We start from the raw sequence: 25,512 nt of genomic DNA on the forward strand, positions 1-25,512 counted from the left end.
CTGCAGCCACTCTCCCTTAGCAACACCCCTTCCCCCTCCCAGCCCTGGTGCTGTTTTCAGAATGGGAGTAGGGAAAGGGAGCAGAGGGAAATTGTTCTAGGGGTTCCCCGGCCAGTGTTGGGGGATGGGGTTGGTGTATTGGAGCCCCCCCACCTCAGGGGGACTCTAGGTCACCAGTGCACCCTCCAGTGCTGGCTGAATAAACCCCAGACTGAACTCCCTCCACTCCCTTTCCCATCTCTCATTCTGAAAACAGCTCTGGGGCTGGGAGGCAGCATAGACAGTGGCGACACATAGGGGGTGCACAGGGGTTCATGTGCACCCCCTGAAAGTGCCAATGCACCCCCCCTGACCGGCCATGCTCACCACTTAGGTGATGGGCAGGAGGTCAGGCAGGGGCACTGTTGCCTCCCCCCGCAAGTGCCAGCCAATCATTTCAGCCGATCCCGGATCAGCTGCAAGGGGGACTCCCCCACAAGCAGCAAGATCGGCTGCAGGGGACCTCCCCCGCTGTTGGCAGGACTGATCGCACCCCCCCCCCGACTAAGGCAGCACGAGTCGCCCATGAGCACAGACGCAAGTTACTGAAGCCACTCTGCTTTGGAGCATGTTCATCTGAACCCTCATGCAATAAGGGTTCAGATTTGCATAGGACTGGACCCTTTTAAAGTGCCTTGCAGCCATGCACTTCTGTTTGGTCACAACTGTGGAGCACTTTCAGTGGCCAGATCAGATAAAAACTGTCACTTCCATTTATGCCTCCAGATGACCAGGAAAGAACAAAATATCACCCTAACATTGCAAATCTTAATGAAGCTTTTGCTTTAGAAAATTAGGAAACACTTTCCTAAACCACTGGTATTGGCAAGCTATGAGTTACATGTGGTATGCAATAACGAAAATACATTTGTCTATATTACTTGAACGTTCCAGCTTCTGGCACAAATTATTTACAACTTGAAGGACACTATTTTTCTTCAAAACATGCATTTTCTTCAAAACTGCAATTAGGATTAGTACGCTTATATTTGCACAATTTGGGCTGTAAATTTATGCCTAATTGTTCATATTTTTGCTAGGCAATATTCTAATAATAACAATAATAACTACTACTACTAATATTAATAATAATAATAATATCAACAATAATAGCTGTTCTGTTGATTGCTCAGTAGTAGTGTCTTGCATAATACTTTAAAAGCTTCCTGTTTCTATGGGCCTATTCCAGATACCACTGCAGTCAGTGGAAATCTCTGCTGGGTGGGGAAGCCCCGCTGGGCATGTCAGCTGTGTGTCTTGATGTACACAGAGCTGGGAGATCTCTGCCAGCTGCAGCAGCAGCTGTCTCCTGGGCCCAAGCACATCAGGACCCTTTCCACTGTGCACAGGGCCAGGAGACAGCTGTCATTGCAGCTGTCACAGCTCTCCTGGTCCCATGCACGTCAGGACCATCCACTACGTCCCCTGGCTGCCCGTGGGTTAGCACCCCAAGGTAACTTGGAGCTCCCCCTGGCTGCTGCAGGGGGACAGAACAGGGCAGGAGCAGCCCTGTACTGGGCTATTCCCTTTGGGAGCAGATTAGCTCCCAACAGGGTGCATGTGTAGGCATGGTCCTGGGAAAGGCTTACTACGCAGTATTTTACTGCACAGTAAGCCTATATCATATTAATAGCATGTGTAGATGTGCCCAATACATGTTCACATTCTCAGAAGTTCAAATCAATTATTTCAACAATAGGTAAAATTGTGTCAAATTGTGTTTTTGATCCTTCAGGGTGCATCGAGACGTGCATGGAAGTTTGGTTCCCTGGGGATAAGTAGTTCTTGTCTCCAGGGATTGCCCATGCCCTGCGCACTGTGGCGTGTGACAAGTTACCCCAGATGGCATAGGGGAGGCTGGAGCCAGCACTGTAGTGGCTTCAGCAGCCTTTCCTGAGGTCTGGGGGTCTGTGTGGAGCCTGGCTGGCAGTGGAGCATGGCTCTGGGCAGGCCAGTTCCAGTTTTCAGCAGTGTGCGTTGGCTGAGCATGCGATGCTCTGGGGGGTTTTTCCGCATTTTATTTGACCCCTGAAAAAAACCTGCAGAAACCCCACCCAGTGCAGTGCATGCTCAGGCAGTATGCCCTTGCAGCATGGAGAACACCAGACGGTGAGGTATGTGGTGCTGCAAATGTGTTTGCAGCACCACATACCACAGGACCGTGCTTGCCTGGATGCACCCCCAGAGTCCATTTCACTTGGCAGGAAATACTGGTATTGAATAAAGTCAGAGCACTTTGGGTCTGATGCAGAGTTTTAGATATGCAAGTTAGAAACTGTAGGCACAGTGTCACCTGGTGGTGATTTCAACCATTATACATAACAGTATGTTGAATGGAAGGTTATAATGGACAGCATCTGAAGGCATGTTCCCTGAAGTCTGCAGTTTTGCATTATGCTTTGGCATTTAATTGTAGTATGTATACATTTGTTTCACATTATTTTATGTGAATTTCAGCAGATATTTTGATTTCTTCTATATCATATCTGCAAACTTCTTTTTGGATTGAATGTTGGAGTTCTTTTTTGGCTGCACCTGTCCTCCAGGTAGAAAAAGGAGTATGATGGTTCTTTCCTGAACTTTACCCGCATACTTGCAGTTCCATGCTTGCACCGCTAAGAACAGATTATACAAATATTTAATATAAAATAACATATGCTTTGTTGGACTCCTGCTCAAGTCTGCAGACAGGCTTCAGCAGAGGAGACAGCAGTAGCAACTAGACCTTGGGGGAAAGTTAGCTGGCCTCCCTCATTACCCAGTGCTGAGCTGGTCATCATCACTGTCCTCAATGAGTTACCTCTGCAGTACTGGCTACCGTTTGGTAGAGCTGAGATGTACCTTGCATTTCAACTTTGGTCTTCTCCCTTCTCAGTTCCATTAGTTAGATTGCTATCTACCAAACACCATCTCGTCACAGCATCAAAATAAGGCACCATTATCCTTCCCTGTAAACACCTGGAGGATTAAACCCTAATCACTAGCAGCTAACATAGATTTGTTAAGAACAAAATTATGCAAAACCTACTTGATATCCTTCTTTGACAAAGTTGGGTGGAAGAAGGGAATGCAGAGGACATATGATATTTGGGCTTGAATTTTGTATATACCATTATTTACCTGAATTTAAGACAGTCCCTCAATAATTAGATTCTATGCATGGAAAATTTATAAATTTATTATAATTTTTCATGTATAAAATCTAATTATTGGAGGATCATCTTAAATTAATTCCCCCTCTACCACTGCAGTGGGGAAACCAGTAGAGGGCGCAGTAGGGGCAAGGTGGTAGAGGCGGCAGGAGGTCAGGAATGATGGGGGGAAATGCTTGGGGAGACAGTAGGGGGAGCAGCCAATGAGGGAGTGGTCCAGCAACTTGCCTCCTGCCACCTGTTTTCCCCACTCCCCACAACTTACCCATCCCTGCTTCACCCTGGGGCATGGAGCATGGCCCCACCCTGGCTCAGTAGCAGTGGTGGCAGTAGCAGAAGCCACCACTGCTACTGAGCCAGGGTGGGGCCAGAGCCACAGCCACATTAGCCATCTGCCCCATTCCCCCCTATACTGCCTTTTACTTGATTCCAAAATGAGAGGTTTTTCTCCCCATGTAAAACGGAGAGGAAAACCCCTCATCTTGTGATCAAATAAACACAGTACTCCCACATGGCATTCTCAGGGGTAAACTGGATGTATGTGGCTTGGATAGAATTCCAATAGGTAGATACAAAACTGGCTCAGTGACCACAAGGGAAGTAAGTGTTAATTGATCAAAGTCAGAATAGCAAGCTGTTTCAGGTGTCTATCCTGGGTCCTGTGTTGTTTAACGTTTTTTAATTATATGGATGTTGTAATAGAGAGCTTCCTGATCAGGTTTGCAGATGACATGAAATTGAGAAGGACTGCAAACGCTTTGGAGAATAGGTGAAGAATTCAATAGGATCTGGATATATTGTAGTGCTAGGCTACAGACACCTGGATTTAATTCAGCGATGGCAGGTGCTACACCTAGGGAATAATATCCAAATGCACAAATACAAAGTGAAAGATAACTGAATGGGCAGTACTGTTGCTGAAAAGGATCTGGGTCAGGTTTGCCAAGTGCCTGTAAAGTTACAGACAGTCCATAAAAAGGGGGCTAAAAATGCTTGCCCATAAAGTCCATAAATAACTTAGAGCCCTCCATAAAAAACTAAGAAACAGTGAGCTTGATTGAATATCTGATGTTGATATGAGGCTGATGGCAATTGTTGATGGACAGATAGAGCAGAGCAGCACCATCTTGTGTCTGAGTGGGAGTGCAGTGCCTTGCAGGGAGCTCTCATCAGGGCTTTGTGGCCCATAGTTCCCTCCCTACTTCCAGCCATGTGCTACTGCTGCATCCTATTGCCTGCCTGTAATTGCTGCTTGCCTCAAAGGTAGGCAGTGCTGCATGGTCCCAGGCAGTTTGAAGCACTGGGTAGGACATTTGGTTAGTCTCACCTGATGGTCAGACCTATCTAGCGCTTTTAACTTCATCTGGAATGTGGTATGCAGTTATATGCCACTCATTCTGCAAAGAGCCTTTGCCCCAATACCCACAGACTCTGTGCATGCTCCACACTGATCCAAAACATGGGGATCATCTGCACCTCACTGTGATTCAGACTTTTCCTGTAGGCTTCTAAGCATTGTGCGAGGCCCTGGGCAGTCAGACTGAAATTGGACTGTGTCTTGTGATACTTTTCCAATCACCACAGATGTTCCTGTAATGTTGTCAGGCCCACAATTCATGGACAAACCACCCCACATATAGGGCCACGCAAGAGGCACATAGAGCTGTAGGGTGAGCATCAAGGTAAGTGATCATGAGACAGAGTGTGAGACAGGTAGCTGAAGGGACCCCAAGGGCTAGGTATGGAGGAGGCAGGATAGCTAGAGGCACTGGGAATAGGGTACTGGAGAAGGTATATAGGGAGTTTATAAAGTAGCTTAGAAAAGCATGGGGGCAGTCTAAGTACAGCTGGGCTTTTTAGCAAGAACTAAATAATAGAACCTAACTAGCTAGATAAACCAGGGGTAATTTCTCAGATGGCTGGGCACTGGTTTCAGAAGAGGGATGGGAGTCAGGCAGGAAAACTGGGTGGACACTGCATGGAGCACAAATTGGCTGCTCTATCCCATGGCTGTGGCACTGAGACATCAATATGATATGCATGGGGACCCCCAACATCAGATTTTGCATATCTCTGTTCCACGTCCTCTTCTCCCAAAATGAACAAGGTCCTGAATGTTTATGTTTGCATGTAGCAGTACTATCCTGAAATGAAAGGATGGCCAGAGGAACTGTTTGATTGTTTTTCCCTGAGTGAAAAGATGGAAACAGTATTCTTCACATTGTGGAAATGGAGAACAGGATCTTGGTGAAGCCTCAGAGAAGGGATTTGCAATAATCAAGGCAGAAGGAAAGTAAGTTGTGGATGAAAAAATTCAGCTGAGGTAGGGGTGAAGCAGTGATATACCTGGACTGTATTGCAGATGTTATGATGGGTAGATTTATAGATGAGGAAGAAGTGAACAAACAAGAAATTTCAGGGCCCAGGGTGATGAAAATGAAATTGGCAGTTCAGATAAATAAGTCTGAGAGTCGAGAAGGGATGAAGGTGTTTGGGGATGGCACACTTCCCTAAGATAAACTATTTTGACTTAATAAACAGCAACAGTAACCATCGCTCATTTGAGAATTTTCTGACAACAAAGCCTTAATGACGCTAAAAAGTAAATGGTCTGCAGAAAAAATGTATTTGGTGTTATTCCCTAGGGTACTTGAAAAAAGAGCTGAGTTCAGCAGTAGCAACAGAATTAGGTCTGAAATTAAAGATAAGCAAAACAGGAATGATTTTGGCTTTGCAAAACCTAATACATAGTTTTTTAAAGGAGAAAACCATGAAGCTGGATTAATTAACAATGATCCAGACTTTTAAGGACACAATGGTTGCGTCCAGATGAGCAAGCACGTGCCTACTGTGGTGTCTCAAAGCAGTTCGAGATGCTGCAAGAGGCATGCTAAGAATGAAAAAATATTCCCCGCACTGCATGTTTGCAATGTGGGCTCTAAATCTGATACTGGTAAATCCTGATATAAAAAAAAAAAGATGCCAGAAGAAGTGGCAACCAGAGGCCGGGTCCTCCAAGGGGAGACTCTCTGGCACCCAGCCAGAGCGTCTCTATGGTGGCCCTGTTCCCCATCTGCTCCAGCACGCTGCTTCACACTGTGCGCCATGTGGAGGTGCGGACAAAGGACCTCCCCTTCCCCACACAGTCCCCCCCCACCAAACATGTCCCTCCCCACCCACAAACTCCCCCACAAACCCCACACCCCCCACACAAAGCTCCACCCCACAAACCCTACACCCACCCACAAACCTCCCCCGCCCACAAACCCCACAGCCCACATACAAATCTCACACCCTGTATGCCCAGCCACTAGACAGGACAGGACCTGCCACTTTGCAGCCCTGCACCATGCCCACACCAGTGCTGGGACATGCAGCCCCAGACGGGGGAGGGGAAGCTCCTGGTCCCAGGAACTACTTTGGGGGGTGTGATGGGCTGGGGGAAGGAGTGGAGGTGGCAGCAGGGGTGTGTGCAAGAGAGAGAGAGAGATGGGAATGGGGGAGTGCTCTGGGTAAGAGAGGCCACCAGAGCCAGGCTTAGAGCCCTCTTGCCCCCATAGAGCAGCCTATGCATGGGGAGGCCAGCCTGGAAGGGAAAGGGCTTGCCCAGCCCAACCACTGAGCCCCAGTCAAGGACTTCCCAGGAATGGCATGGGGATTTCTGGGGCCCGGGCACAGCTGCAGGAAGGAGAACAGCAAGGGCTGGCACTGTTCAGAGCCACAAAGTAGCAGGTGGGACAGCTGCAGATGGATTCATGTCCTGATGCTGGGACGGAGCTGCTGCCAGGAGAGAGCTAGTGAGGGCAGGCAGGAGCTGCAGGTTGGGATGAAGGGCACTGGCAGGGCTGTGGATTCGGAGTGAGGGGCAAAGGCAGGGGCAGGGAACTGGCATATCCATACAGCTCAGCATCCCACATCCTGGTGAGTGAAGGGGGTGGAGGCAGCTATGATTTTTCTATGACAAAAAACCCAAAAGCAAATGCCAAATTGTATAGATATTTAGAATTTGTTTTATGATGATGATAGAGGTAGTGGTAGGCTTCCAAATTGCTTTCTCTCTCTCTCTCTCTCTCTCTCTCTCTATATATATATATAGTGATGTTTCATTTTAATTGCAGAAGAACATGGATTTTGGGTATTTTAATGAGAGAATTTGGAGGTTTTTATCAAAGAATATGCAATTTTTAAATTGCATACACCAGGATCTCTGCTGGTGAGGCAAGTGTTGGGACCTGGGCGGAGGAGCCTGCCCAGGGCTAGCACCGGGGGCCCAGCTGGAGGGCAGCCAACATGGCTGACCTCCTGGCCATTTGGAGCCAGGAGGGCACGCGTCAACAATTTGAAGTGGGCCACTTCAAGGACCACAATAGTTGCCCAGATGGCAGAGCAGGGACACCAGGAGACATGACAGCAGTGCTGCCTAACGGCCAACTGTGCAGCCACAGCCCATTGGCAACTGGCCCAGAGGTGCAGGCAACTTTGCTACAGTGCCTGTATCACAGCCAAGGCTACCGTGTGGTCCCTGTCTGGATCTGGCAGGTGCACAGCCATGGGTCTGCAGGTCCAAGGGGATGGATGTGGTCACAGGTGGAAGCAGGTCACAGCCAGGCAGCAGCCCCCACTGCCAGACTACTGCACTGGGTAGAGGGTGCTGGGACCACTCTAGGTTAGGACTGCTTCAGCGGTCCTGCTAGCAAGGGGGCTAGTGTCCCCAGATACCAACTGGCTGGGCCTCAGAAGCTCCTGTCTGTTTGTATCTTCCAGTGATTGGAGGCTTTAAGGCCCACCTAATTAACTAATAGCCCTCACTGTGTGGGGCCAAAGTTTGAAAGATACAACTGATTTTTTTTTTTTTTTGGTGGGACAACTAAGGAAGAAAAGGGTCCTCAGAAGCTCCTGAGGGCAAGTAGCCATGACCTGCTCATCAGGGAAGCTTTTTATACTGCTGGCAGGTGCTGGCCCCAGCCTCTAACCCCCCTGGCTGAAGAATCGGGAGGAGCTGGGCAGGGTCAGTTTGCCCCAAGTAGCACAATTTACCCCACACCAAAGTGCATGTTCAGACATGTGTGCTGAGACACAAATCTCCAGCAGAAATCTGTGCTGTTGCTATTTGAGCTGCTGCAAGCGCACGTGCCTGCATGTGTGGACACACCCAATAGGGCCGCCCTTTCAAATTTTGGGTTCAAAAGCCAGGTACGTACACTTTTGTATTTAGGCACCTGGGGGTTCTTGGGTGGGTGTGGGTATAGGGAGGATGTGGGGGTGTGTGTGGGGGGTGGGGAAGATGTGGGGTGTGTGAAGGAGATGTCAGGGGGATGTGGGGGGCTGGGGGAATGTGGGATGTGTGGGAGGTGAGGTATGTGGGGGGACATGGGGTGTGTGTTGGGGGGCCTATGGGATTTGTGTGGGGGTTGTGGGAGGGAGCCTGGGGGGGAGGGGCAGTTCCAAGGGTTATGCACCCCTCACCCTCTGCGGCACATAGCCCCTGGCACCGGCAGCAGCAGCCAGCTGGGCTGTTGGGGCCATCTCTCACTGCAGGCATAGCCCTGTGGTGGTGCAGCAATGCCTGACCTGGGGTCTACACATGGCAAGTGGACCCGGCCTGGCCTGCTAGCATGTGGCTTTGAACAGTCCCGGGACAGCTCCTGCCACCACCTGCAGCTCCTGTCTGGGCCTTGGGCCAGGCTGGGTCCTGCCTCCAAGTGCCCCACAAGCCATCAGGCCAGGCTGACTTCATGGAGGCAGGACCTGACCTGGCCTAATGCATGGCCCCTGAATACAGTGCCAGGATCGCAGGTGACAGCAAGAGCATCCCAGTCCTGCCCGAAGGTGCACGGCCCCGGGCCAGACCCACGCTTTGTGGCACTAGCAGCACTGGGTCTGAGGTGGCTGGCGCTGCACCACAATGTGGGGGGCTCTGCCTGCAGCGAGTAGTGATTGCCCTGTGGCTGCTGCTGCTGTGGGGGGACTATGTGCAATGCGGGGGGTGGGCAGGGGACCCACCCCCCATCAAGCATTCCCCCCACCCCCGCACAGTCCCCTCAACACCCCTAGTCTCCCTCACACAATCCCCCCACCCATGTCCTTACTTACCATGGATGGCACCTGGGTCTGGGTAACTGCTGTAGCCTTCCCCTGCTCCTATTTGTCCCGGCACACTGAGGCAGCTGCCAGGGAACCCCACTAATGTAGTATTTGCATGGAATGATACCATTTACTGTTTTCAATTACTGAACAGAGATAAATGTCTCCAAACTTGTATTGTTGCATTTATTATTCTCTGTTAACTGCATATTAGCAATGTTGAAGTTTGCAGTTCTTCTGCAGACTAATTAATTTCACTATCAGTGAAATGCTATGAATATGGAGCTTATTGTGCCTCTCCTCATTACAGAACTTTCAAAACAAAGAACACTTTCTGGGTTTACTTTATAAAACTCTTGGTTCTCTGCAATCAAAGAAGCAAGCTATAAATATCTTAAATTAAATAATTTTCTCTCTCCAGCATGCCCTCAAAACACAGGCAGGTATTTAGCACTTCACCTATCATATTTAATATATATGTGTAATATTTACATTTGATAGAGAAATGCAAATTGTAAGACCAAGAAAGTAATGGGGGATAACTGGATTGGCAGTTATGCAACTGAGAAGAATCTGGAAGTTATGGTGGATCATTCATTTAATATGAGTCAAAAAGCTGATGCAGGAACAAAAAAAACAAAATTCAGTTTTGTGTTGCATTAACATAAGCAGTATATGCAAGACGTGGGGGGGTGATGATATCACTCTGCTTGGTACTTGTTAGGCCTCACCTACAGTATTGTGCCTAGTCCAGGAGAACACATTATAAGGAGGGTGTAGAGAAACTGGAGAGGGTCAAAAGGTGAGTAGTTAAAATGATAAAGGGATTGGGAAGCAAATCATATGGGGAAGGTTGAAGGAACTACATATGTTTAATTTGGGGGAAAGGAGATTAAGGGGAGTTATGAGAGCAGTTTTCCAATATTTGAAAAGTTGTCGTAAAGGAGAAATGTTGTCTTTTCTTGCTGTAGAGGTCAGGACACAAGTAATGGGCTGAAGGTGCAGCAGAACATATTTGGAATAAATCCTTAAGAAAAACATCTTAACCATTAAAACAGTAGAACAATGGAACAAGCTGCCAGGAAAGCTGCGGAATCTCTCTCATTGGAGACTGTCAAGAAGAGGCTGAATAGAATTTTTTTGTAGTGTGTTATAGCACATCCTGCATTACTGCAGGGGTCAGAGTTGGTGAATCTTGAAGTTCCTTCCAATCCTATGAGTCTTTTGATCCTAAAATCCATTTGTTTTTTCTTTCTGCCTTAATTTAGTTCTATTTTGAGCCCGTCTAATTGCCTCTCCTCCCCCTCCCCACCCTGCCTGCCGCCCCCAGACATGGCCTTAAACACTTATTATATTGCAGATTCTGTCTACAAAGATCTGACAGCATTTTATAGGCCCAACATTTCATAAAATATATAACCTAACTTATCAGAGTAGAAGCGTATCTATATAATAAGCTAAGACATTTGGTAATGAATATGTACATTGACTGGAATATTGAAACATGGCTCAAGTAATCTAGGCAGCGTAGAGGGCATTAATTCTGAGGAGATGTCCTACAGCGATTTCTTGCTTTTTCTTTGAAAAAAAAACATTTCCTTGAATTGCTTTTGTTGGATTTTTTCCCCCATAAAGGGCTCAGTTCAACAACTAACAATCAAACCAGACCCAAGGGCTACTGAAGACCAATGTGAAGATGATGATCCATATGTAAGTGCTATTTTCAGTGAACTTATTATACTGAGGCTGTTAAGGTCTATGTTTTGTTTTACAAAACAAACAGTGATGTCTTTTCTTTGAAATACATTGAAATGGTTGGAATTACTGGTAAATCAGAATTCTCAGAATCCATGAGTCTTTAGTTTCCTAAATTTTTTGTGTGTTTAAACAGTGACATTAATTTCCATAAAATGGTTTGTCTGGTGCAGTACATTAATTTTATGAGTTTGGGACCAAATTTGTAACTGTAATTGGACCTACTTATGCCTAAGTGAAAAGTAAAATGTAAGAGAATCTGAGGAGTTAAGACATACCAGATGGTATAATTTTAACCTCTGGACTTTCATAAGTGATAATGATAAGTGTGATATGATTTGTTCTGTGTAGGCATCAGGAGATACCAGTGGCAATGGTAGCATTCAAGAACAGGAAGGAGTTCCTGAGACACAAGAAGCCATTGCATCATCTCAACCTCCAGTAAGGACCAATTAGTTCAACTTTACCTTCTAGGTATAATATTACACTAGTAATAGTCACTAAACTGGGACATTTTCCCCCTGAGATACCACACTTCTGGGACCTACATTGGACTAGGTAGGAAAACTCAGATGCCCAAATGCCATTTCAAGGTATGGGTGGTAAAGGAATGCCATATCTTCCTAGAAGGCCAGTGTATTGTATGATTTTTGGCATTGGCCTGAAGTTGATTTGAAGCTTGTAATTAAACATGAATCAACACAAAGGGAAGTGACAACTCAAGTTTTATTGAAAAATGTGGCTATGTTATGTTACGATGATAATGCTCTGACACATCTATATGTGCCTCTTTACAGCACCTGCCAACAAAATTACTGCAAACTTCATCAGGCCACTTCTAATTTATGTATCATTTATTTAAATCTGTCCACAACTCAATCAGTATAAGATGAGTGAATGCCAAGAAATCTGAATGTTTGTTTCTGTTTCTTTCTGCTTTAAAAGCATTTTGTACATCATATAGAAAACTGAGACTGGACTGAATTGGATATATTTTCTAGAACTGCAGACTTGATGCTTTCCTTACAGATTTGTAGCATTATGCTAACAAACCAAACATGAAGAATGCATCTTTAGGAGGGTTTTTGTTGTAACTGTTTTAAAACCATAAAAAAGAAGTATCTTTATGCTCTGGATCCATTTTGCATACACTTTTTTGCGGTAATGGCTTGTCATTTTTTACAGCCTGACTTGAAACAAAGAGCAGTCTGTGAAGTTCTAGTTAGCCTCTTTATATGAGATAATAACCCCATATTTTACATTGCATAGTTTCCTGAGCCAAATAATCATAAGCATTGGTGGTTTGTAGACTATCACTCTTCTTAAATTGTAAGGTTTTCTTGTGAATGTTCCCTGTTAGGTGACACACGAATGCTTTTAAAATGTGTTACAGCTGTGTTAGTAGCCTGCAAAAAGGTAGCACCCACATATAGACAATTTGTGAAATTTATGTTTCCTTTAAGAAAACTTTAATGATTTTGCTAAATATGAAATGTCTAAATGCCAGTGATTCGTTGGATCTGTATGCCTTCCAGTATGAATGCCCATCAACTTTTAATGTGCCTTTTCTTTGGAAGCACTAAAGTAAACACAGCCAAACTTCTGACATTTTTGTAATCAATAGAGTAACTGATAGATGTTTCTGAGAGAGTTTATGTGCACATAATTCTATTACAAATTGCCAGGCAAACTTACAAAGATCATCAGTTCAAAGTAGATTCCCATGGTGAGCTGGAATGAAACAAGTCAAGGGTCCTGCTTGGTAACATAGTTGCTGGATAAAGTAGCTTACCACTGCATGGTCTAGTTTGTGTTTTGCTAAGCAGCACTGTAATGAGCTGTAACAATAGATGGGCCTGTTTGGAATAGTTCAGTACATTTCCATTCAGCAGCTTTTACATAATTTTTCAACACAGTGAATGACCACGAGAGAAAAAAATGGACAGTCAAGGGATTCTCAACCTTTTTAGATCCAAGGCACCCTCTCAGAAAATGTCAGCTATTAGTTTTGCTTTGTGTTTTGACTACAGAAAGATGATAGAGTAATTCTGTTGCAGAGAACTCAGAAACACCACAAAAGATGAGAGTGTTCTTGACTCTATGGATTCCTACTTGAAAGTCTCAGTTTGTATGTCTCAGAGGGTGCGTCTATGCTTGCATAAACGCGCTTTAGTTAATGTGCATTAAATCTAGTACCTCCATTGTGAGGTACTAAGAAGATAGGCATTAGCCTGTCTTAGTGCACATTAACTAAATAGCACAGGGCATTAATACACATGCTCTGGGAGGTGGGGGGGCCTTTAATTAGAGTGACTCTGAAAGCAGCTGTAATTAAAGCTCCCAGAATGTCACATGTATTAGTGTCCCCACACTGAAACAATGGTGGCTGGAGCACTTAAACTAAAGCTCATTGAATGAGCTTTAGTTAAAGCACCCCCAATGCCATTTTTCAGTGCAGGGACATTGGTACACATGACACTGGAGTCTGCTGGAGTATAGCAATTACTATGCTCCAGCAGACTTGATTAATTACAGAGCATCAGAGCAGCCTCGATGCACATGTATAGGTACCGATGATTTTTAGTGATACTTTAATGCGTATTAAAGTGCACATGTAGATGCAGCTAAAGAGTGACATTAAAGGTAGCAAAAATATGTATTTACAGAATTCCATTGTTTCTTGTAAAAAGTGCGCTGCTGTTCAGAGCAAGAGCTATCACAGAACACAGATGCATCATGAGCAGGTCCAAGGAGGTGATCCTCCCTCTCTATGTGACACTGGTCAGGCCGCAGTTGGAGTTCTGCGTCCAGTTCTGGGTGCCGCACTTCAGGAGGGATGTCGCCAGCATTGAGAGGGTCCAGAGGACAACCACTCACATGATCAGGGGCAGCAGGGCAGGCCCTACGAGGGGAGGCTACAGGACCTGAACCTGTTCAGCCTCCACAAGAAAAGGCTGAGCTGGGATCTGGTGGCCATCTATAAACTGGCCAAGGGGGACCAGCAGGCAGTGGGAGAGTCCCTGTCCCCCCGAGCACTACCGGGAGTAACAAGGAATAACAGCCATAAGTTGACTGAGTAGATTCAAGCTAAATATCAGGAGACACTACTTCACAGTCAGGGTGACTAGGATCTGGAACCAACTTCCAAGGGAAGTGGTGCTCGCTTCTACCCTGGGGATCTTCAAAAGGGGGCTAGATAATCACCTAGCTGGGGTCGTTTGACCCCAGCATTCTTTCCTGCCCAGGCAGAGGGTCGGACTTGATGATCTGCTCAGGTCCCTTCGAACCCTACCATCTATGAAACTACACTTCAGATTTCAGGATCATTTTGTAAAGATTTAGGAACCACTGAGCTCCTTGGATGTACATTTAACCCTATGGTTACATAGTAGAAGCTACATTGCTTAAAATTAGTGAGTGTAAGAAAGAATCAAAGAAACAGATAAAAAATCAAGAAACAAAGTGCAAGCTAGCTCTGAAAAAAATATTTCCTTCTCTTATACCATGTCATTCTCCCAAGAGAAGTGTTGGAAAACCAAGTGCAACTTTGAATTCCTGTGAATTTTGACTGTTTTCTACTGGAACTGTCTTCTACTGGCACCACCAGCCTTACCTGGTGTCCTGGGGACCTCCTGGGATTGCAGCAGTGGCAATTCTGCCATGTGGAGCCTGGCCAGCAGCCGGAGTATGGCTCTGAGCAGCTTGGCTCTGCTTTTAAGCAGTACACACTGCCTGCATGCACTGCCCCGCTTTTTTTTCCACAGGCTTTTTTGACCTCTGGATATCCAGGGATCAAAAACACCTGCAGAAAATAAAAGCGGAGCAGTGCACACATAGGCAGCATGCCCTTGCAGCATGGAGAACATCTAAATGTGTGGTATGTGGTGCCACAGGCGTGTTTGCAGCATCACATACCACATGGCTGCGTAGGGACGTGTGCTTGGAGTGGCACAAATAGCAGTGGCACAAATTCGTGCTGCTACTTTGTGCCGTAGATCACACCCCTGCATGTGCCCTTTGTTCCAGGCCATGTCCAGCTCCTGGCTCCTGTCCAGGCTCTGTGTGCTGCAGGGTGGGACTGGCTGGAGCACAGGGTGCCTCAGTGTGGGGCTATCTGGCAGGTACCCCCATGCTGAGGCACCCTGCATCCCAGCCAGCCAGGGGGGTGGCATATGGAGATGGGGGAGAAGGCAGCCTAAGGCTGCCCAATCCCTAGTCTCTGCACAGCATGGAGCCCTCACATTGAGGCACACTGTGCATCAGCCAACCAAAGAGAAGCTGGCTGGGGTGCAGGGTACCTCGAGGTGGGGCAGCAGGCAGTCCTGCCAAGCTGGCTGCTTCCCTGTCTCTGCTTGTCTCGGCATGGAGGCTCTGATACAGAGTCCTCAAGCTCAGGTAGCCTGTTCCCCAGCCAGCTGTGCCTTGAGATGGGGGAGCTAGCAGTCCTGGGCTAGTGCTTCCCTGTCTCCGTTTGCCTCAGTGCAGAGGCTCCACAGCAAGTGGAGACAGGGGAGCAGGCAGCCCTGGGCTACCTGCTTCCCCATCTCTGTGTTTGTCTGGGCACATGCTACTTTTACATGCTTTGCCCTACATTTTTTATTGAAGCTTTTTTGCTGTTAGGACATCCCAGTAGCAAATGTTGCCCCTGTGTTGCAAATGAGCAGCACCGAACATGGTTTAATGTGCAGTTAGTGGCAACACAAACCATATGTGCCTACAAGTCTGGACATACCCTAAGAGTTTTCCTGGAATGAGGAGAAGAGACTCAATCAGAGCCACAGAGGTAGCCAGTGCAGCCCCCAAGATTTATTGGTTCCTGATTAAATTTTTGCGCAAGTCATCGGATCTCCAGGGAATGGTACCACGAGGCTGGGCAGCCTACTGCTTCAGCCCGTCCACACCCAGTTCTCCATAACCACATATGCCTTCAGTTCCATGTAATGGAGGAGCTCCATGGATGGGGAAAATGCCACTGAAAAGACAGACCCTCTCTCTTCCCCCAGCAGAGAGAGAAGATTTCCTCAGTATAGGTGCAGAGAGACAATACTTCAGTCCAGTGAGTTGCCCACAGGTCCCTGGGGCTCATATTACACATCTCCTTCCAAATCAGTACACTGGTGTTTATTATTAACCTTTGTGCAAAGTACTCCTGCTGTTTTTTTGTCAATACAGGTTTCCCTCGCTTTATGCTGTACATGCGTTCCTGGAAAACAGTGCATAACTCGAATTCACTTAAAGGGAACCCACTTTACAATGTAACAAATAGGGATACTTTCCAAGACCTTGACTGTACTGACCCCCCAGGCCCATTTCTACCACTTTTACAAGACAATTTTGATACTTGCCAACAGCAGACAATACACACAAGCACAGGGCACTATCGTAATGGGGATGGCAACAACAGAAACACGTGTCACAGCCAACAAGCGAGAGGCAAAGATCTACACAGGAGGCTATATTTTGGTACGCATCAGTTCCACAATGCACCGCACAAAGCAGCTGACTGCAGGTTTCCACCTCACTGATCACATAAGAGTGAATTTACTTTGTATATAACAAATTTTTGGTATAAAAGGGTCATTGCATAAGAGCGAATTTGCACATACAGAACCCGCATAAAGTGAGGGAAACCTGTTTACAGTAGCCTGTCCTAGCCAAAGTGACTTATTGTGAAAGACGTAATGAAATATGTTTAGATATTAGGTATTTAAAAAAAGTTATGATCAATAGATTACACTTGTTGGTATTTTGGGCTATTGGTTTTAAGAGCATTTGAAATACAATAATAGGAAATGCCAGGAGAAAAATGTATAATTTATAAAGGAAATAATCAGATAAGGAATGAATGCATCAATAACTTAATGCTTTCTGCTTTAGAACACAGGTATTTGAAATCGAATGAAAAAAATCCTTTTGACAGTGGTGGTCTCAAAATACTATGTTAGCTTTTCAGGAAAACTTAGCTCTGACTTTCTTGCCTACTTTGTTACTCATTGTAAAAACCATTCAGTTATGCTTATGAGTCCATTTGACCAAATTAGAGACAGTTGTTGCCAAATAGAAGCAAGACCTATTCAATATTTTAAAAAAGAAAAAACACCTCAAACAAGTGATCATCAAGGAGAGAAAATCATAAATGTGACAGGGTGTAAATATTGCTTCTTAATATTTATAGGTTTTATTAGTAACTTCCTTTTAGCAGTAATAAGTAACTCACCAAAAGTGCGTATTATTCAGAAACAGTGTTAAGAAGCTGCTTTTTGAAAGGAAGTCTTTAGCTGGACTTCCTAAATGTAGCATTTCTGATTGCATTAGTGACTGGTGCCTTCTGAATCTGGGGTGGGGCACCTGCAGAAGCCACCGATGGCAGCAGCCCTGTTAGAGGGGCACCAGCCCTACTGACAGTATCAGTGTTGGCTATCGGGGGGGGCACCAGCCCCATCAGGGGGGCACGTGCCCCCCCTACCAGTCACCTATGTCTGATTGCTTTTCTTTGAAGTAGAACAAGCTGATTGATTCGTGCTTCACTTATGTGGTAAGCCTTTCCTCAGAAAGAATGATAAAATATGTTTGCTTTACCTTTTTGTTAATAAGTTATTTGCAAATTTGTTTTTTTAGTCTGATGACACAACTGTTGAGCCGGTGGAACCACCCCCAACCGTGTCGCCTCATTCTGAAGAAATGGATTTCTCAGGACATCATATATTAGAGGAAACATCTGTAGCACCTACAATCAAAAAACAAGGCACTGTATATTATCAATTTTTAGTTCTAAGCTTTTCCAGGGACTGGACTATGCTTTTATCTGTATATAGAAGAGCCTGCATATTTGAGGAGCTACCAACACTATTAGAAATATAAAGAAAAATAATATCTTCTCAGGTATGGGGTCTCTCCTCAGTGTTGGATATGGAGAACTTCATGGGGCACATCCCGACAAGTGTGCATGTGTGGTTTGTGGCACCTCAAATCTGTTTGAGGCACTGCAAACTGCATGCAATGCATGTGCAGCCATTTACCGGGGGGGGGCGTTTTGGCAGGTTCTTTTTGGCAGGTTCTTTTTGGGATCTCAATGTAAAAAAAATACCCGCTACTAAAAAAAGGTGGCGTGGCACACATGGCAGCAGCATGCACCACCAGAAATAGAGCCTGACCCCGGCCAGAGCCACGCTGGCTGCTGGCCAGGCTCTGAGTGGCACTCTCAGTGCTGCTCCTGCCCTGGGAGTCCCCCAGGACCCCAAGTAAGGCTGCTGGGGCCAGCAGAAGTGCTGGCCCCAGTCTTCCCTACCCCACCCGGGTCACTTTGCAATGTGCTGGAGCATGCGTCCAGGAGCATACCTGGGGACAAAGAGCAATGGCATAAATATGGGCTGCTGCTATTTGTCCTGCAGAAAATGCATGGCCCTGCACATGTGAGCTCAGCAGGATGCACTCATTGTGTCTAAAACACAGCTTTCCTCAAGTTTTTTTGAAATTATCAAACCTGTTCCAACAGTTGGCCTGTAATAACAATGGTTATGGATAGAGACTCGCATCCCACCTGAATGTAGAAGCCTGCAGCTCTCTTCACCATGTTTTGGGTACAGTGCAGTAGTGCAAGTAGGGTGGGGCAAGTGAGATGTGAGTCCCGGTTGCCAACAGCATCTTGTAGTGCTCCACACATCCATTCTCTGGCACTTGGCCTTTTGCACTTTATTCTTCCTTCACTTTCCCACTCTTCAGCACTTGGCACTGTAGCAAATGTGGGGGGGAGAGGAGCACCTGCCCCAGGTGCCAAGTTAGAAGGGGTGCTGGAGTGGCCCCCCACCCTTGTGGAGCCCATGATCCAGCACCATTGCGATGTCAGGGCTCCAAAATAGTCCTCTGCAGCTGTTGCTCTCAAGAGCAACAGCCAGGGTAATCAGCTCCATTGGGACTGTTTTGGAGTCCCAGACTTTGCCTGAAGCCCAAAGGACCATATAGGCAGGCCCTGTTGGGGGGAGTATGGAAAAGGGGTCTGAAGGCCATAGGGCGAAATGAAGGAGCCTGAACCCCCACCCAGGCAAATGCAAAAGAGCAGGGTAGACCAGCAGCCTGGTGATGATAAGACTGGAGCAGGGACTTCAGGCCTAATTGGTTCTGAAGGCAGCCCCCTAGGATACAAAGAAATTGAAACATTGGAGATGTAGTAAGCAAGGAACTGAGGCCAGTTTAGCAAACTGGAGCAGGTGGGATGAGGTAGTGGCAAGCGCTAGGGGGTTACAATCTCTGGCAGAGAGGATCATCCATTTTTTAGATATGTAATGCAATGCAATTATGCAGCAATGCATACAAGTCCCAATCACTGCTATACTCAAAAACTGTAGTTCATGTCAACATGAGGAAAAACTGATAAAACAAGGAATTAAAATAATTTCTCTTGTGGTGAGCATCTTGGTGAGAAGCAATACAGACCAGCTGACACATGCTGCACCTCCATTCTGGTATTCCTCAGGACTGTGGTAATGTACTGGGTCAACAGTGCAATGCTGTACATAGAGCAGGAAAAAAATTTTCCAAACTGCTGCTAAAATCAACCATTTCCTAGAAGTATGGGGCATCATTCCTCCATCATTGATGGCTTGTGATATCAAATTCTACATATTTGACAATTTTATACATTTTTTTCCTAGTATGATGGAGTATCTTAGTAACTCTGTAAGCAGTAAAGGAGTATTATTATTTCCAAGTTATAGGTAGGAGAACTGAGGCATTAGGGAAGCCAGATATTAGAAGATTTATAGAATCCTAAAGATACATACAGAGATGTAAGGGGTTTTAAACATCCCAGTAGGTGGCCAGCAACACCTGTAGGTATCTGAATAACCTTAAAATCTGGACTTAAACAATTTACTTCAAACCAGCTAAGCCTCTTGTGTGCCTGTCTACTGCCTTAAGGACAGAAGCATCCTTCTTTCCTCATATTGATGGAAGAACTTTGACATGAATTACATTGTTTTTTCTAATGCATACAAAAGACTTGATCCTATACAGTGCCGGCCTGGGGTGCTTCAAATATAAGTGCAAGATACAAAATGTAGCAGGGTGTGTGCATGGATCCGGTATTTTGGAAAGCAGGGTGCAGGACCAGTGATCTTTGCTGCAGGCGTGGCTACACCCCTGCTCCTCTCCACATACACACACACCCCAAAGCAGACAGACAGTGTTGCAGGAGTAGCAGCCGGGAGGGGAGATTTTTTAAGTCCTTCAAGCAGGTGAAAATATATCCTCTACTCTCACTTCCCTTCTATGCTTGGCTGCATATTCCCTCCTCTCCCTTTCCCACTGCTGCCTCTCTCTCTAGCTGACAAGGGACTTGGGACCTGTTCCTGCCCTGTTGAATCCTGGCTGCACATGGAGCCAGACTCAGATAGAGACAGGTGCAGAAGTGGATGGGTTCCTTTTCCTGTTCCTGGGCTTCCAGGGATCACCCAGGGGACCTGACAGGGTGGAGGAATCTGCCTGTTGCTGCTGCCTTTGCCTGAGCCCAGCTCTATGTAGAGCCTGGTTGGAGTGGCATGAGCGGCTCTGGTGTTCCCCCTCCAGCCTCTGCCCTTGGGACAGCAGCAATGGGGTAAAGTGAAGGGAGGAGAGGGGATATGCTGCTGAGAACGGATGGGAAGGGAGTGGGGGGATTGTTACTTACTTTCCGGTCTCCACTTCCCCAGCTGCTCCTCGCACAGATTGGTCCACTGAAAAAGGCAGGGGGGTGGGGAGGTGTATCTGAGCTACTGCATCCTCCCCCTTAGATCTACCCCAGCAGAACGAGAAATAAAGAGGAACCCAATCCTTCTGTAGCAAGAAAACAGCTGCATAACAGCAATAACTAGTGACCAGGTGAGTAATAGGGGGAGTAAGATCCAAGGGTTGAAGCATCTCCTTCACCTCAGCTTGCTGCACACATCTTATTTTTAACCAGTATGGTGGAAAATAAGGTGAGAAGATGATGCAAGATTATTTAGTTCACTTTTTATGTTCCTCATCTCCACAGTACTTCCCTATCTACACGTCTCTTTCCACTTTTCCCTTTTCTCTTTTTCCTCTATTTCCCCTCTCCCCCACTTCTTTTCTACCTTTCAATGTTTTTAGAATGACTATTTTTATTTAATTCTAACCTTCTCTCTTTCACAGTACAGAGGGTTTTTTTCTTTCCTTTTGCTTCTGCCTTGAGTTTGCCCTTATTTCCTGCTGTCTTCCTGTTCGTATATTCTTTGTCCAGTACCAGGTATTTTCATTCCTATCCTGTATCTGTATGCTCCCGCTCTTTCCTGAAAAATGTCCATAGTGTGTTCTCTCTTTCACACGTTCTTATAATTATGATTTTATTTAGGTTCAGATGATGAAGGAAATGATCAACATGAAAATGAAGCTACCATTGATACTCAGGAAATCTTAAAGCCAGAAGTTGGTTCTGGAGCTCATATTTTGCAAGAAGTGAGCAGAGAAAAGGTCAGTGTAGCTGCTTTACGATTTAGTTTCTCATTTTGGCACCAGCTCAGGAAAAGACTTACCCATATAACTAAGTGCTTTCATGAGTTGGTACTTACATTCTTTCCAGTTTACTAATTCTTTTTATGATGTCCTTTTATTTATATACGTAATTGAAATGTCCTCTAATGGCAACAATGGATACAAGCCCATTCAAATCATAGGAAGGTTTAGATCTAGATCCAAAATTTTCAGTTCATATTGGGTTTGCAGTATTTGTTAATAGATGGGAAAGCCATATATTCAGTTTGGATTATTGATAGTTTTGATTAAAGGAAGAAATGCGGGGGGCGGGGAAGGACCAACATAAGGCTATGCATAAGTGTAACTTGTGAAGTACTTTAAATGCCACTACACTCTGAGGTGCTTAAAAAATTCAGAGTTTCAGCTGCAGACAGATATAGGGCCCCAAGTGTGCCCTGAAGCTGGAGTGCTTTAAAATCACTGAAACACCATGCAGTAGCATGCTGTCCAGTCAGGAGATGCAACGGAGGGCTGCACAGTCTTGAGAATGCTCCTCCCTCCCCACACTGGGAGCACTGTGGGATGCCAGAGGACCTACCGACCCCTTGTCACATTCCATAGAAGTAGCTGTGTCGTCCAGGGTTATTTTTGGAGTACCTAGGTTATTTGTATAAAGCTGTATAAGGTGTGTGCATCTGTCTGCTCACCCTAGGGCTAAGACCAAAACAGGAGCGTCTAAAGCAGTGATTCTCAACCAGGACACCACAGCATCATGGGGTACTGTGAGATACTTTAAAGGGTACCATGGGGGTACCCTTACAATATTTGATGTGAAAACACATACACTTGATTCAAAAAATGAATGCAGACATTTCAAATAGGAATCCACAGTGTCAAAAACATTCTGACCTGCTGTGGTCTTTCTGAGATCTTTGCAACAGAATTGGCCTATTATTTTTGCATAGTCAACAAACAAGTGGAAGCTAAGAGCTGGCATTTTCCAAGCAGTGCCTTGAATACGAAAAGGTTGAGAACCATTGCCATAGAATGGTGCTTTTTCTTTAAAGGCCATCTTGAGTTAGCTCACAAAGTATAGTATATAGATAAAGATCCTGTTTAACATGTAGCTGTGTTAAGTGATAAAAGATGGACTCAAACTGCATTATCAAAGCCAAGCCTCTTTTGAGGAGTACAGATCTGAAATGTATGTCTCTTTAGAACTGTGAACATATTACCATCTTCCGGCATCTGTGCCATAACCTTTTGTTTTAAACTGCTGAAATTGCTGGGAGAGGTGGCAAAAAGCTTACATGGATTTGAAAGCCACTTGTGTTGTTCCCAGTATACTTTACTGTGTTATGATGTTTTTCATGATGTTTAAAAAAGGATACACCCATTTCATTCAGTAACTACCAACAGCACATCTGAAATTTCTTGGCTAGTTTAAGCAAGGGATCCCCTTAAATGTACTCACACAAACAAATGATCATCCACAGCAGCTTAATGCTCAAAAGTAGAGAGGTTGGGCTAATAGAAATCAATTGGTATTTGGCCTGAGTACGGACAGCAGATGCCAACCCTGGATGCTTTCCTAAGAAGTGCCTAGTGCAGGTTAACAAATGTATATTATTCATTAATATATTGCTGACCTCTAAGAAATTAAAAAATAGCAACATTAAATTTAAAAACATCCACTGACTGGTAAATGGCAACCTTCTTGGCAATTGCAACATAAAGGCTAAGTCTTGATTGGGCACAGTGGTTGAACTACTCCGTTTTGTTTTGTTTTTTACAAGACAGCATGCTCCTTCCACTCTAGGCCAAGAGCGAGGTATGCCAGTAAAACACCGTGGGGAAGCTTGTCACTGTTGTTGCAACTGCTTGGATAAATACAGTTTATGCCCAGCCATCAGCTTCATGCATGGGCATTACATTCAGTTTAAAAAACAGCAGCTAAAAATAAGGAGTATCTGAAGATTGCCCAATTTACATATCTCAGCTGAACTTCAAAAAAGAACAATGTGTTCCGTATGGGAGTCCGACAATATGACGTGGGGAATTGTGCATTTTCAGAAAATTAGATGCTAGAGAAAATTAGATTATTTCTATGTACCAGCATCAATTATCCTGGACATTGGCTAGTGCTTCCTTGATGATACAACAAAGCGCTTGGAATAATTTAATCAGGAATTAAGTTAATGACATCATGTCAGTGCCTAGGCCAGTATCCATAAATCCCTTATAAAGCACAGAGGCTAATCAGGCACTTAAAATTCATTTTTTTCAATCAGACTGCATTTGGCAAAAATGATCCTCTTTGCGCCTGCCCAGGAGCAGGAGGGGGAGGGGAAAGGACTTTTCCCTCACTGCCATACAGCTCACATGGGGCTAGGAGCAGTGTCAGGTTTTATGATCTCTTGAGCAGAACGACTGCTTCAGTCTAATGCCCCTGCCACTGCCAACTACCACAAAGGAACAGACCTACTGTTATGTAGAGCAAAGCTGATCCCACATGGTGGGGAGGGACACATTTTATGGGGGTATTGCAGCTCTGTGATTACCTAAAGCCTTTCTAAATATAGTGCCTAATGAAGTATGTGGTCTTAAATGTAACACAGCATTGAATATTAAATTAGGTGTCTTGACCTACTACCCCATAAATGAGTGGACTATTTCAGCCTCTATTGAGGCGAGCCAAATAACTGCAAATCCTAAATGGTATGCTGCCAGAGTTTCAAATAGTATTAGCAATTTTATTAATCACCATACCCTCATCCAGAAGTACTCAGGATTACCTATCCACTAACTTAGTGCTGTCCCTCCCCATGTCCTTACCTGTGTATCTTTTAGACTAAGCACTACTCTCCATTCTTACTTCACTCTGTTATGGTTTGAAATTGCAGTACAACATACACTGAGCTCACTTACCAACAAATGCAGAGTTCAGGAGGATGGCTATAATGTGATATGATATATTTCAGTTAGCAATGTATTGCTGCCTTTTACCTGCTCTTTCTGTCAGTCCTAGTGCTGATAGTGGCAGGTTATAATGAATGGTGACAGGGTAGTTTAGAGATTGGTCATGGCAGTTAGACACAGGGATTCATTTAAGCTTTAAGATTTCATTTAAGAATTTACATAGGATTACTTACAATTTTTACTTCTTATGACTCAAGCAGTGTGTAGAGCCATTAATCTATACATGTTGAGTGCTTGTACACACAAAGGGGGTTTAATTCTCCCTAAATTGAAATGGTGGGTTTTTTTTTAAACTTGCCATTTCCACTGTTTCAGTGTAGGGAGCACTAAACCCCCGTTGCATGTACACAGATGATGGGGCCCGATCCTTCTCGTTCCCCCCCTCCCCCCCATTTACCTGCCCCTCCTGCAGTGGAGGGATGGGGTGATAAGCTGAGCTGTGTGGGGCCCAGTGCTTCCTTCTGTGGCAGCAGCGTCCCCGAGATGGCACCTGCCCACTAGCACCCAGCCCAAACAGTCCTGGGGGACACTGCCACCACAGAGAGAAGCACCGGGCCCCATGGAGCTCAGGGACTGCATGACCTGGCAGCAGCTCATGTAGCCAGGCTTGACTGGGTGGTGGGAGGAAGCAGTAAGGAGCCTGATTTTTCTTCTCCCAGAGCCTGCCTGCCTGAGCTGCGCGGGGCCCAGTGCTTCCTTCCGCAGAACCGGTGCCCCGCCACTCCGGGAACACCTGGGCTGGGTGCCAATGGGCAGGTGCCGCTTGGAGGGTGCTGCCACCATGGAGGGAAGGACCGCGGTCCCCCACAGCTCAGGGGCCACTTGGCCCACTAGCAGTTCTCTGTCCTGCCCCTTGCCCCACCTTGGGAAAAGCAGGTAGGCTCCAGTGCCCCATGCACCATCCCTGCCACCTTTCCGCCACCTGGGGCCACCTGGGATTGGCTGGCTTGTCCCTGGGGCAGAGCAGCAAGATGGCAGGATGGCAGCTGGGTGTGCTGGCAGCAGCAGAAGGCAGCAGGGACGGTGCACAGGG

At 45.8% G+C, this 25,512-nt stretch overlaps 1 protein-coding gene across 6 annotated transcripts in view; it reads left to right on the forward strand.

Moving 5' to 3' along the window:
* Positions 1 to 25,512, forward strand: part of COL15A1 (collagen type XV alpha 1 chain) — a 308,100-nt gene that overhangs the window by 129,391 nt on the left and 153,197 nt on the right. For all 6 annotated transcript variants that reach the window (XM_019485357.2, XM_014602928.3, XM_019485342.2 and 3 more), the window contains 4 exons: positions 10,911 to 10,985; positions 11,382 to 11,471; positions 17,649 to 17,775; positions 21,379 to 21,497. In XM_019485357.2, the coding sequence (XP_019340902.1) occupies positions 10,911 to 10,985; positions 11,382 to 11,471; positions 17,649 to 17,775; positions 21,379 to 21,497 (411 nt within the window). The remainder of the gene's footprint in view (positions 1 to 10,910; positions 10,986 to 11,381; positions 11,472 to 17,648; positions 17,776 to 21,378; positions 21,498 to 25,512) is intronic.

The sequence above is a fragment of the Alligator mississippiensis genome, chromosome 5 (assembly GCF_030867095.1).
Source record: "Alligator mississippiensis isolate rAllMis1 chromosome 5, rAllMis1, whole genome shotgun sequence".
In the NCBI taxonomy this organism is placed as follows: Eukaryota; Metazoa; Chordata; order Crocodylia; family Alligatoridae; genus Alligator; species Alligator mississippiensis.